The 13,227-nt window shown below is 46.9% G+C and overlaps 1 protein-coding gene across 1 annotated transcript in view; it reads left to right on the top strand.

Moving 5' to 3' along the window:
• Positions 1-12,081, top strand: part of KCTD2 (potassium channel tetramerization domain containing 2) — a 12,231-nt gene extending 150 nt beyond the window's left edge. The window contains exons 1-6 of the mRNA XM_007454362.1: positions 1-183; positions 1,799-1,907; positions 4,166-4,257; positions 8,588-8,683; positions 10,795-10,920; positions 12,052-12,081. The exon at positions 1-183 is cut by the window's left edge and continues 150 nt beyond it. Of these exons, the coding sequence (XP_007454424.1) occupies positions 1-183; positions 1,799-1,907; positions 4,166-4,257; positions 8,588-8,683; positions 10,795-10,920; positions 12,052-12,081 (636 nt within the window). The remainder of the gene's footprint in view (positions 184-1,798; positions 1,908-4,165; positions 4,258-8,587; positions 8,684-10,794; positions 10,921-12,051) is intronic.
• The last annotated feature ends 1,146 nt before the right edge of the window (positions 12,082-13,227 follow it).

Below are 13,227 nucleotides of genomic sequence, written 5' to 3'. Positions count from 1 at the left end.
CAGCCGCTGGAGCCGGGTCCCGGACCGCCCGAGCGGGCAGGGGGCGGTGGAGCCGCCCGCTGGGTCCGGCTGAACGTGGGCGGCACCTACTTCGTGACCACCAGGCAGACCCTAGGCCGGGAGCCCAAGTCTTTTCTTTGCCGCCTCTGCTGCCAGGAGGACCCGGAGCTGGACTCAGACAAGGTGTGCCCCGCCCTCGGGCGCGCCCCCGGCCTTCAGACCCCCTCGTTCCTCCTAGGCTTGTCCCCCGATTCCTGCAACACGCTTCTCACTGGCGGGCACCTCGGGCCGGGACCCCCTCCTCCTCATCTTTCCCCGCCAGGCTAACCCCCGGAGCTATTCTCCCCCATCCTCAGGCGCACGCGGGCTTTCTCTCTGACGCCACCCTTCGTTCTCAGCGGCTCCTTCCCCATACTGTGCCCACCTTCACCCACGAGAACCCACTCCACACCCCTTCTCCGTATTCCTCTCTGCACCTCTCATCCCAGCCCCTGAGGTCTGCATGAGTTTTCCCCTGGCTCCTCGTCAGCCCCTCACCGCCTGTGCCAGATGCATCTAGAACTGGGTCAGGGTGAGCTAAGGCATCTTTGTAGCTTTCTCAGACTTCCTCTCGGACCCCTCTGCCAAGTTGGGTGAAAGCCTGGGTCTGATGATGGCTTCGACAGCTGCAGGAAGTGCTTCTCATGATATCACACTTCTTTCCTGTGGTCCTGGTCCCTGAGCTCCTGTCTGGTAACTGTCATTGTTTTAGGTCGATATTTGAGATCAGATACGTTCCTTGGAAAGAGGTTGTCATTTGCCAGTGCAAACCTAAGCTGACCTGTTAAGACCAGGGAAAACGAAACCCAGAGAGTGCTGTTGGGCAAGTTGCATGGCTGCTAACCAGAGAGTTGAGAGGTGACAAGGCGCCTAACCCGTTTTCAGTTTGAGCTGTTGTCTGAGTTGTTTTTTTAACTTTACACGTTCACCTTTTAGTTTCCGACTTAAAAGCATTGATCATTGCTTACAGCGCCTTATATCCCATAGAGCACTTAGCTGTTACCTTGCAACAGAGCTAGGGTTGGGTAAACATTGGTTGATTTCATTTATTCATCTCCTGCCTCTCCTGTAATAAGTCTCAGATTGAAGGAAACCTGTCCTGCCCTAACTTTAAAGAGTTCCCAAAACCTTGCTTATTCTAAAGGAATTATTTGATCTACCCCAAATTGTCCTTGTTGCAGTAGAAGCCAGTTTCTTCTTGTTCCCTTTACTGTAAAGATGAGTAGGATTAAAACTGCTCAGAGCCAAGTCCTGGCTGTGCCAAGCTTCCTGTGGGCACAGATCTGGAGTGTGTGAGTTACAGCTGCCAATGCAGACTCCCACGGTTGTTGGCCCTGAGCTCTGGAGCATTGCCAACTGAACAGAGGTTTTCTTAGAATTAGGAATGTGATTCAGGCACAATAGAGAAGTCAGAATGTCCATCTCAAGCAAAAATTTAGATCATGCAACTATGGCATTTTCTTCCTCAGTTTCTTTATAACAAGTATCCCAAAGGAAGAATGTTGGTAATTGCGTCAGAGTAAAAATTTTAGAAGTTCAAGTTAATGCCTAGATGATGAATATGCCTGTACGTCTGTAACAGCCTCCCTGAAATGATCTTGAAGTCCAAGATACATAAAGCTAGGCTTCGTGCCAATAGTTTGTGATAAATATCTAGCAAAACTCGCCCTCTCACTCATGCATTGTGACAGAGAGGTGGAAACCCTGCCCTGACTTAGCCTGAAGGCTCCACAATGATACCCTTATGTTTGGTTGACAGGACGAGACAGGGGCCTATCTGATTGACAGGGACCCTACCTACTTTGGTCCTATCCTGAACTATCTCCGCCATGGGAAGCTCATCATTACGAAGGAGTTGGCAGAAGAAGGTAAGAACGATGTTTGCATTGGGCGTTTTCAAAGTTCAGGTCAAATCTTTAAAGCTGTTTCACAGATTTGAAAATTTTTTTTCCCACAGATTTGATTTGATTTGATTTTTTTATGGCCGCGCCGTGCGGCCTGTGGGATCTTAGTTCCCCACCCAGGGATTGAACCCGTGCCCCGTGAATTGGGAGCGAGAAGTCTTAACCACTGGACCGCCAGGGCAGTCCTGAGATTTGAGTTTTGAGGTTCTCATGAAGCTCATGTGCAGTAGATAGTGTGGGAAAGCTTTACGAAAATAAATAGGGAGCCTCCAATTACCTAGTCACGTCTCAGAGGGTCTTGAAGGAGCCCCTTTCGGTTTGCTTCAGCCTCTTTCGGGAGAAGGAAGCTACGTAGCTCAGCTTTGGAGATAGCTTTGGAGTTTTTTCTGAACCTGCAGAATTGTCAGGACCCCTTTTTACATTTACTTATTACTAGCCGTGAATGTCCACAGCCTGAAGCAACAAATCTCTGACATTTAGCTATTCGTACTTTCAATTTTAGTTTGCACTTGCAGCTGTAAAAAAAAATAATAATAAAGGCTTGGCCTCATTTCTTTTAAGACTGGTCTCATGCTTCCTTGTAAATTTTTGCATCTGACCTAATTCATTCTCCAGCCCGTTGTCAGGTGCATCGTTATTTGACTCATCTTTTTGGTTTGTAGAGCATTTGGACTGTAAGTGGGTCTAGACATCTTTCTAAAAGGCTGTCTTGGGGGTGGGATAGGGAGGGTGGGAGGGAGACGCAAGAGGGCTGAGATATGGGAATATATGTATATGTATAGCTGATTCACTGTTATAAAGCAGAAACTAACACACCACTCTAAAGCAATTATACTCCAATAAAGATGTTTAAAAAAAAATAAAAATAAAAAATAAAAGGCTATCTCGGTCTCACTGAGGCATTCAGTTGAAGACTGGGGACTGTCCCTAGAGCCAGGGCACCCTGACCTGGGAGCTTTAGCTCTGCGTGAGAAAGCTGTAATGGCCGCGCTAATTAATGAAGTGGCTGCAGAACACTGCTGTTAAAACCAGTCAAAAGAGGAATCACTCTCCCTTTTTTTTTTTTAAATGCCCCCCCTCCCTTTTTTTTTCCTTAACATTGCAAATGCATACAAAGTAATGGGAATAGTGCAGTAAATTCCACCCACCATCCAGCTTCAGCAATTACCAACTCATGGGCACTCTTGTTTCTTGAAAAGAGGAATCTGAAGCATCTTTTCTAATGCCTTAAAAAAATTCATTTTGAAATAATTTCAAATTTAGAGAAAAGGGCAAGAATAGTACAAAGAACTCCGTTTACCCAGATTCACCCGTTTTTTAACATTTTTTGGTCATATTTGCATTACAATTCATTCTTTCTTTCCTCCTCCCCGCTCTTTTTCCTCTCCCTCTCCTAGTTTTTATTTCAGAACTATTTGAGACTAGGTTACAGACTTCACCCCTTAATGCTGCAGTGTGTATTTCTCAAGAACAGGACATTGTCTCACATAACCACAATACAGTTATCAAATTCAGGAAACTTAATATCGATGGACACCTTAACTATAGCTTGTATTCTAATTTTATCAGTTGTTCCATTAATGGTATTCATAGCAAATGTTTTTCCTGGTGCAGGATCACACATCCCATTTAGTTATCCTGTCTCAGGCCTTTGATTTTGTTTAGCATGGGATTCTTTTTTTTTGGATTGAACCCAGGGCGGTGGCAGTGAAAGCTGCGAGTCCTAACCACTGGACCGCCAGGGAAGTCCTATGCATGGGATTCTTTCAATGACTACCTTTTATATTGTTCAAATAATAAGCATCTTGTTAAATTTGGTCCACATAAATTTACACACACACACAGACCGTCATTTTTAGGACAAACTGGGTAGAAATTGCAAAAGCTCAAGAGCTGTCCCATGGGACTTAGTTCCAGGAACTAAGTGACGTATGGTAAAGGTGTACTGCAGCTCACGGGCAGGCGCAGGGAGGGCAGGGGAAGGTGCCAGGTGGGAAACTGCAGGGGTGAAATGGAGTAAACAGAGCATTGTTGACTCACTGCCGTTGGGGAAAAGGTCACGGGTGCACACCAAACAGCAAAGAAACATTTGCCAGGCTGAAGGAGATAGACTAGACTTGCATGTGAAAGATGGAGTCCTTAGCAAGCTCATGAACTCCAGCCTCTTCCTGCCGTTTTCTGGGGAATTGACACACATCTCACTACAGTTTTGGTCCTTCTAGGTGTGCTGGAGGAAGCGGAGTTTTACAACATTGCGTCTCTCGTGCGACTTGTTAAGGAAAGGATACGGGACAACGAGAACAGAACTTCACAGGTAATGGGTTTTGAACTCTTAAGGGGAAGATATCCCAAGTGGCTCTCTTTGTCCATGTGTCTGGGTGTGATTTGAAATGGATGATGTGCTGCTTGGCAAGAGCCCTGCCTTTCCCCATAGAGCCGGAGGTCTCTGTGTGGAACACTGTCCGTCTGCCAGACAGACAGCGTGTACTCTGCCAGACTTGTTCAGAACAAGGAAACAGAGGAGAAGAAATCACAAAGAAGACGAAACAGCCCCGTGTCCCCTTAGAAGAGCGGGAGGTTGTGGCTTCTCTCCATTTGGCAGTGGGAGGAGCCACTGCACTTGAGGTTCAAAGCCTGTTCTTTCCGGCGGGCGGAGTATCTGTCTCCTTTCATGTCCATGTGAAGGCCAAACAAGGTCTTGCTTCCGCCTGTTGGCTTCTGTTTGTTAGGACCAGCCTTCAGCCTGTGGCCATGTCACATCCAGCGCCTGACAGCCTCTTGAAACCAGTCATGGCATAGATTTTGCAAGTGATTTGCGAATCATGCTTCTAAGAAAATAATATCAAGCTTCTCTTTTTATTATGAAGTCTGGATTTGTATGTTAACATAGTAGACACGGTAAGAAAAATCAAACAGAATTTGCCACATAGTTTGAGAACAGAACGGAAGGCAGTGAGGCACTCTTACCTCATTTCATGTCGCATCACCCATCATGTGTCTTAAGTATGTGGCCACAATAGCTTCTGTTAGGCCCTGGGGACCCCAACTGATAGAAGAAGGTCCACGCCTCCAAGAAGCTTAAAGTCTAGCAAGAAACACAGACACTCCCTTTCATGTATTTAGGCTCTATTTTAAGAGAGTTTAGCTGCAGTAACGGGGCAGAGTTGGACTCCAGCATGACTTGCCTCTTATCCCATCAGATACTGGTGGTGGTCGCTTTCTTGAGATCTAATCTATTGCAATATAGAATTTTCCTTGAAATAAGAAGGCAGTATGTTCCTTTTCAAAAGTAAAAGATAGTTCCTTGCTCTTTCTGTGTTAGACTTCATATATCAAAATTTTTCTGGCTCTAAATGGAATTATCTGGATGAATAACGGACACCTATGATAAAAAATGAACTCTTTTATACATTTTATCTCCAGCACTTTGCAAAGGTGGAAAGAAGGGCTTATTCATTTAGTTCTCTTACATCTGCCCAATGGCTGAAAGTCTCCTTTTTAATGTTCAAAGATGAACTTGTATTTGGTTTGCAGACTACCATATGAAATATGATCTAGTGTCACCAGTCTTTCTGCCATCTCATAGTATATTTACATGGCGTCTTTCACTATTATAGACACTTAATAGATCAGACATTCTGAGAATATTGCCTCATCCTCAGTTTTCCACATTCCAAAAAAGCCCCTTTGATTGCTTAATATAAGTATTGATGGTACCATAGAGTATTATGTCATTTGAAACCATTCGAATTATGGCCCCTGAGCACTCTCGGGTCTTTGCCTTTAGCAAATTCCTTGAGAGCACCTGTTAGATTTCTATTTGATGACAGCAGTTAATTCGTTCTCTAGATTCCGAGGCTTGTGGATTTATACCCAGTTGGAAGCTTTTTTATTCTAGGAATGTCAAGACCCTTTTGGTGTTAATTGATCTTTCCATCTGTCCTCTTTATTTAGTGGAACTCTGGGCGATGGATTTGATGTTGTTCAATGACGTCCCCTTTTACATTTGTCCCACGTGGCTCTAAGGCTGAGTGTGGATTTCCGTGGCTGTCCCTTCAAACACCTCATCTCCTTTAACTTGTCTGTGTTGAAAGGAGACACACATGGCAGACGATAGGGCGAAGCCCAAGATGTGGGGGACCTACTCTGCCCTTTCTCAGTGACCTCACATCTCTTTTAGTGGCTGCCACCATTCTATTACTCTGCTGTCCTTGGTAGTATTTTTGCTAGGTGATTAATCTTGGTGCATTTGAGAGCACCAGTGGTTTACTTTGGAAGAGAATAAAAAGGCAGTACAGCTATCTTAAATACCTGGGACTTTGACAGCTGTGGCCACTATCAGGTCTTTTGGATGCTCTCCATCTTACAATATAAAACATCTGGTGGTTTCTGAAATGCCTGGCTAGAGTAATTGAAATTGTCAGAAGATTTGTCCTATATTTTACATGGAAGAAAATTTTTTTACCTTAGCACCTTGTTTAATGGTAGCTGTACCTCATTTAGAAGGACAAAGTATACAAGAAAGATTATGTTGTCAGGCCGATCTGGGTTCAAGTCCCAGCTTGGGCAAGATACTGTGCCTCCGAACACCAGTGTCCCATGTGTAAAAGGAAGCCAACACCTGCCTTCCAGGACTGCAGTGAAGACTAGACGAGAAGGGTGTAACACTTGGGGCTTGTAGCACTCGGTGATCAGTAGCTGCTTTTGTTTTTCCAGTATTCCCCAAGTTGTTCTAAAACGAATTTTCTAGGTAGCTGAAGCCAGCTTGTCCTTTTGAAAAAGTGTTAAGCTTTCATCATTCTTAAGGAAACAGTCCATATTTCCTTAAAATCCGATTGAACATAACTGACCCCTCTCTCCATGACCAGGAGTCATTGTTATGAACCTGGGTTGCTGTTTGTGCCTTATGCCCTCTGGGATGGGCAGTGAGTGTGCAGCTTTGCACCCAACACTGAATGGTCCCAGATTGCTAAATACCGAGTCCTCCTGTGCGCCTGTAATTGTCCTTCTGGGAACTGGAACTTCCATCTGGTGAGCTTGCCTCCCTGCAGCCACCCTGGCTCTCTCGTGACTGGCGTCTCAGTCCCCCATGGGCCAGATCACAAGTGTCAGTGAAGTGTAGGGGCCTTAGTGCTATGGCCCTGGGGCATCCATTTCAGTTGCTCTGCCTTTTGGCTTTCGGTTCTAACTTATGTTCTAGAGAGTTGAGTCTGGCCAGCAAATGGCCTTTCTCTGAATCTTTGACACCAACTGGGTGACCAACAGTTCAATCCTGTCCTAACCCTGACCACCCAGAGTCAGCGTCAGACTCCACGGGTCTCAGACGCCAGTCGTAAGTCTGGGTCCCCAGCCGCCTGCACTCTGTCTGGCTTGGCAACAAATTCGGGGGCTCCCACAATGCCCCCTTCACGTTCAGTAATTTACTAGACTAACTCGTGGAATTCAGGAAATGCTCTACTTACTATAGTTTATTATGAAGGATACAAATGAACAGCCAGATGAAGAGATTCATGGGGTGAAGTCCTAAAGGGTCCTGAGCACAGAAGCCTCTGTCCCCGAGTGGTCAGCACGCGCCACCCCCCAACTGCGCAACACATGGATGTGTTTGCCAACCTGGAAGCTCCCTGAACCCCATCGCTTAGGGGTTTTTCAGGACGTTCCATTTGGTAGGGAAGGTTGATTATATCATTGGCCTTTGGTAATTGAACTCAATCTCTAGTCCCTCCCCCTTCTCCCAGGGTCACAGGATGGGGCTGAAAGTTCTAATCCTCTAACTCCCTCAGTCTTTCTGGTGACCAGCTCATTAGCATACAAAAGACACTCCCCCCCATTTATTTATTTGTTTGTTTGTTTGTTTTGGTTGCAGCATGAGGGATCTTTTAGTTGCAGCATGCGGACTCTTAGTTGTGGCATGCACGTGGGATCTAGTTACCCGACCAGAGATCGAACCCGGGCCCCCTACATTGGGAGCAAGGAGTCTTACTCACTGGACCACGAGGGAAGTCCCCAAAAGACACTTCTGTCACTCAGGAGTTTCCAAAGGTTTTAGGAGGTCTGTGCAAGGAACCAGGAACAAAGACCAAATATTTTTTATTATACGCATATCTATAACAGGAATGTTACCATGTAACACTGAAACACTTCCAGGTAGCTTCAGCAGAGGGTAGAATAGCTTGAACATGTGTACATTATGGGGTCCCTATTGAATGTATTATTCCCATATATAAGGTGTCATTCTGAATAAACCAAGGTATGGTCTGCATTTTCAGCGTGTACGTCAGCTACAGTGACTGAAGAAGAAAATGTGGCTTTCTTGTCCAGAGCAGTTTTACTCTTATTTTCTACTTTGGGAAATAGATGAAGTCTTCAGTTTATCAGCATATGGTCACTCACATAATTCATCCCTCCAGAGTTCAGGATTATTTTATTTTATTCATTTTCTTGGACCCCTTATTTTCTTTTTGGGTAAGTTTTTATTGAAAAACTACAGTGCTGCTTGCAAAGGGGATAGGGGGTGGCCGCCAAGAAAAAAATTCCAAGCAAACTCCTTTCCAGTCTTTATTTTTTGGAGAGTCTCACCGAGGCAGCTGCAAACTGCTGTGCCCTTGAAACCGGTCCTCAAAGTCTGTGTGTGGTTGTCACAGGGCCCCGTGAAACACGTGTACAGAGTCCTGCAGTGCCAAGAAGAGGAGCTCACTCAGATGGTGTCCACTATGTCTGACGGTTGGAAATTCGAACAGGTAATGTTTCTTTCGTGGGAGCAGCACTGTATCTCAGCCTCGGAGCCAGTCGCCATCTGTAGCCAGTTAATCACCCTGGGAGTCGAGTCGGGTGGGGGCCAGGTGTGATCGTGTTCCAAAACGGAGAAAGAGCCACTCCACGTGGATTCTTTGCGCGGTAGGACGTGATGAGTTGGGGAGAGCTGAGGGTAGGCTTGTGTCTCCCAGCTTCATATCCAGAGTTTCTGCGTGGTTCTGCCCAGAGAGAGCCAGCCAGTTTGTTTAGGCTTGAAAGTGCCTCTCTGGGCTTTGTTTCCCTCAGAGGGATTCCTTTCAAAAGTGCTGTGTTTATAAAGCAGAAACTAACACACCATTGTAAAGCAATTATACTCCAATAAAGATGTTAAAAAAAAAAAGTGCTTTGTTGACACATTCTAGAATAAGTAGCTAAAGAAGACTAGGGTTTAGCAACAACCCTCCCTTTGCTTATCCCAGGGTCAGATCTTCATCATTCCGAGTATGTGCGCCGTCCATCATGCACGGCGTGGTGAACAGCTGTGATGTGAAGGGATCAGACATCGAGGAGGGTGGCGAGGTCCTTTCCGTTCACTCTGTGGGTTTCTGGTCTTTAGCTTTGTGCTTGTGACCTGATCGAGGAGGCATCAAAACAGTGTCTGAGAGCCAGGATTTTACTGCTTTCTTCCATTAGATGGCAGGATTGTTCATCTGTTGTCTTCAAAACACAGGGAGGCTGAGCATGAACAGAATGACTGTGTTATAAATTCAATGAATCATGCCTGTTTTTAGGTAGAGTTTAAGAGGTCAGCTGAACTGTCACCATAAGCTTACCTTCTTAAATAAGAGTTACTCTGTGTGTTAACAGTATTATGTTATAGATCAAACACACAGGTGTCTCTGTCTTCAGAACCAATACTGGATGATTCCTCACACTTAGCCCCACTGCAAAGTCAGTGCTCCCTGTATGTGGCAGCCTAGTTCTTGTTCAGGTGTTCTTCAAAATGTCACCATACTTCCACTCCAGAAGTAAGTTTTTCCCTGGTATAAAGTTTCAAAGACAAAGGATATTATAACAACTTTTTTTTTTAATAAAAAATTATTTATTTATTTTTGGCTGCATTGGATCTTCATTGCTGCACTCGGGCTTTCTTTAGTTTCGGCGAGCGGGGGCTCCTCTTCGTTGTGGCTCGCAGGCTCTAGAGCTCAGGCTCAGTAGTTGTGGCGCACGGGCTTAGTTGCTCTGCGGCACGTGGGATCTTCCCGGACCAGGGATTGAACCTGTGTGCCCTGCCTTGGAAGGTGGATGCTTAACCACTGTGCCACCAGGGAAGTCCCTATAACAACTTTTTAAAACTATTCTTTGTGAAACTAATGAATAATTTATCCTGTTTTTTCTCATCTTATTGATGTGCTGTGGGAGGACCAAGTCTGCTCCCTTTGACTCCATTACACGGAGGAGGAAGTTAAGGCCCAGGAAGGCTGAGGTGTCCGCAGCCCGGTCATACAGCAAGTCAGCCATGGTCTCCCGACTTGAGGCCTTGCGGACTTGCCGGGATGACCACACCCTCGGGCTCAGCTTCTCCCTCTCTGCATCTGTATTTCCTCTTTAGACTAGAGCCTGAGTTCAATTCACCAAAAAGGTTAGAAGTTCCAGCAGCATTGGGCTTAGAGTAGCTCTTCAGTGACTTTCGCGTGGTGCTTCCCGGAGCCTCCCGAGCACCAGTCTCCTGTCTAGGACTCTTCTGCTTAAAGATGAGCCAGCTCTGTGTGTAGGTGTTTTGGCTGAAGCAAGTGTCCGTTTTCATTCACAGAAGCATTCTGTTTCCCCTCAATGTTTGCTAGAAGGAATAATGTGACCGTATCAATCCTGGCTGCTGCCTTTGGCACTGTTTCAAGTGCTTGGGTGAGGGGACAGTGGCAGAACTCACTTTCTTTGGGGAAGCCCGGTGAACAGCTGAGATCCAGTTATCCCCTGGGGCCTTGATAGACCCAGAGAATTCTTCATCCTTTGAGAAGCAAAACAAAAGTTCAGTGAGGAGGAGGGTTTGATTTGTGTGGCACTTAAATATTTTAAGATCACTATTTGTATGTTCACCATATTCTTGTTTTATCAGCTAATCAGCATCGGATCTTCCTATAACTATGGAAATGAGGATCAGGCAGAATTCCTCTGTGTTGTCTCCAGAGAATTAAATAATTCTACCAATGGTATTGTCATTGAGCCGAGCGAGAAGGCAAAGGTAAGTCGCTTCACCCGACTTTCGTCTCCGACCCTTTGCTCCCAGCCCCTGCGCAGGCCTTGCCTGAACTGTTGCTCACAGGTTCTTCCCTTTCCTTCTCAAGCCAGCTTTGCATTTCCCCTTCATTTTGGCCTTTTGACTGTTGTAATTTTTTTTTTTCCTTGGCTGTGTTGGGTCTTTGTTGCTGCACGCAGGCTTTCTCTAGTCACGGCGAGCGGGGCTACTCTTCGTTGCATTGTGCGGGCTTCTCACTGTTGTGGCTTCTCTTGTTGCAGAGCACGGGCTCTAGGCTCACGGGCTTCAGTAGTTGTGGATCGCGGGCCCTAGAGCACAGGCTTAGTAGTTGTAGCGCACGGGCTTAGTTGCTCCGTGGCATGTGGGATCTTCCCAGACCAGGGAACGAACCTGTGTCCCCTGCACTGGCAGGCGGATTCTTATCCACTGCGCCACCATGGGAGCCCCTGACTGTTGTAAATTAAATCAGGACTTTTGGAGCAGTGACAGAGGCTTTTAGTCAGGACACGTGAACCAAAATAGGGTAGTCTTTTCCAGCCTGTGTCAAATCAATGAAAAAGCTTATGGCCATTAATTACTGTGAGAATTCTGAAACTCAAAGTTGGAAAGTATTTTACCTTTATATTTTGAAACTGTTCTCTCTCTCTCTCTCTCTCTCTCTCTCTCTTTCTCTGCCATCTCAAGAGAAAAGGTGTTTGGTTACCTTTGTGATTCCCCCCTCCCCCTGACGCCCTGAAGTTACTGGAAAATGGTTGCACACTGTTATCTTTTTCCCTGCACTGTGCCCCCTCACACACAGACACACATACATACTTCTAAATCATCAATATGTCGTGAGCCCGGACCGTGTCCTTTCTCACAGGGGAAGTGGTCCAACAGCACATACGCTTAGGCCTGGCCGTGTTCAGCTAAAGCCTTTTACAACTGCTGTGCTTCAGGGGCGGTTGCCTGGCTTCCTGGGGTAACAGGGATTGTCGTGCTGCTCCGCGGGGTCCAGCGGAAAGCGGCTCCGGGGCTCTTTCTCTTCCCTTGGCGGTCTGGTAAGCAACCGCCGCCCAAAAGCAGTCTGCATCTAGCCTCCAAGCCTCAGCCCTCTCCCCTACCTTCCCCTTCCAGATTCTTCAGGAGAGAGGATCTCGGATGTAAAGTCCGGAGTCCTAACCGACGAGAGAGCAACCCAGCAGAGCACCTCTGTGAAGTTAAATCTTGCTCCTGTACAGTAACCGAGCTACTGCAAAGCAAAGGCGAGCCTGGCCCCCCCGGTGGAGAAGTGTTCTGGTCAAAACCAAAGGAACCCCAGCCCCACCCACAGGAACCGGAAGACAGAGGCCGCTTCCGGCTGCAGAATACCTTTTCAGTACCTGCTTCTGTTTTCTTAGCCAGTGTTACAGCAAATCTTTACGAGAGCAGCTGGGCCGGGTTCTCAGCTGGAGCTGATCTAGGGTTAGGGGGAGGGGAAGAGGAAGGCCTAGGTCTTTGCACATATGCTGTGCTTCAAGGAAGCTGGAGCAAAGGAAGAGGTTTTTCCCTGCGCCGTGCCATGTTTCCACCTGAGTGGGCCACGTCGGACATTAGCAGCCGCTTTGTGACACCATCTTTCCCGGCCCACGCACCCCAAAATAATGCAGCGGATGCAAAGGGTTCTAGCTTCAGCTTGTTGAACTGAGGTTTGGATAGAGTTGCCAGAGTGCCCCACATTCCTATGAACAAAGCTTCTTGGAGGACGGGGAGGATAGGGTGTCCTTGGTTGTGGTTGGAGACTGGGGATCACAGCTCTGGATTCGGGGCACCCAGCTGCTACCATGTTCAGCTTTGCGTCGTTTGTCTCCAGCAGCCTGGACCCCCCCAGATAGCTTGCTTTCTCCCCAAGAAGAGGTTTGAGGCAGGCGGCATCCTGCGCCGAATGAGACAGACAGACAGGCAGACAGACAGGCGCTTTAGGTAGTTGATGTAACTGCTTCTGCAGCCTTTTCTTGCCCTGCATTGGCCCATCTTCCTTCCCTGACTTTTTAAACTGGGGCTGAGGGTAAAGGGACTTTGGACCCTCGACGGCTTGGGGTGGGGCCGGCTGTTTTCTTTGAAAGTTGCCAAATGTGTTATATTGTCGTATCCAAAAGTGGTATCATTTTTGTGATCGTCTCTTGGAAATGCCTTGACCAAAAGTGCGGTATTTGTGTCTCTTCTTGGTTTCTGACCTGGGCGGCGTCAGTGAGCCCCACCCCCCACCATCCCCCATAGTGTGTGTGGGTTTGCTGGGCAGTCTGAGGACTCCCCCATCTCTGACCTAGCCCT

The sequence above is a fragment of the Lipotes vexillifer genome, unplaced genomic scaffold (genome assembly GCF_000442215.2).
Source record: "Lipotes vexillifer unplaced genomic scaffold, Lipotes_vexillifer_v1.1 scaffold518, whole genome shotgun sequence".
Lineage (NCBI taxonomy): Eukaryota > Metazoa > Chordata > Mammalia > Artiodactyla > Lipotidae > Lipotes > Lipotes vexillifer.
Note: the sequence above shows the minus strand (reverse complement) of the source record. Positions and strands in the feature narration are given on the sequence as shown.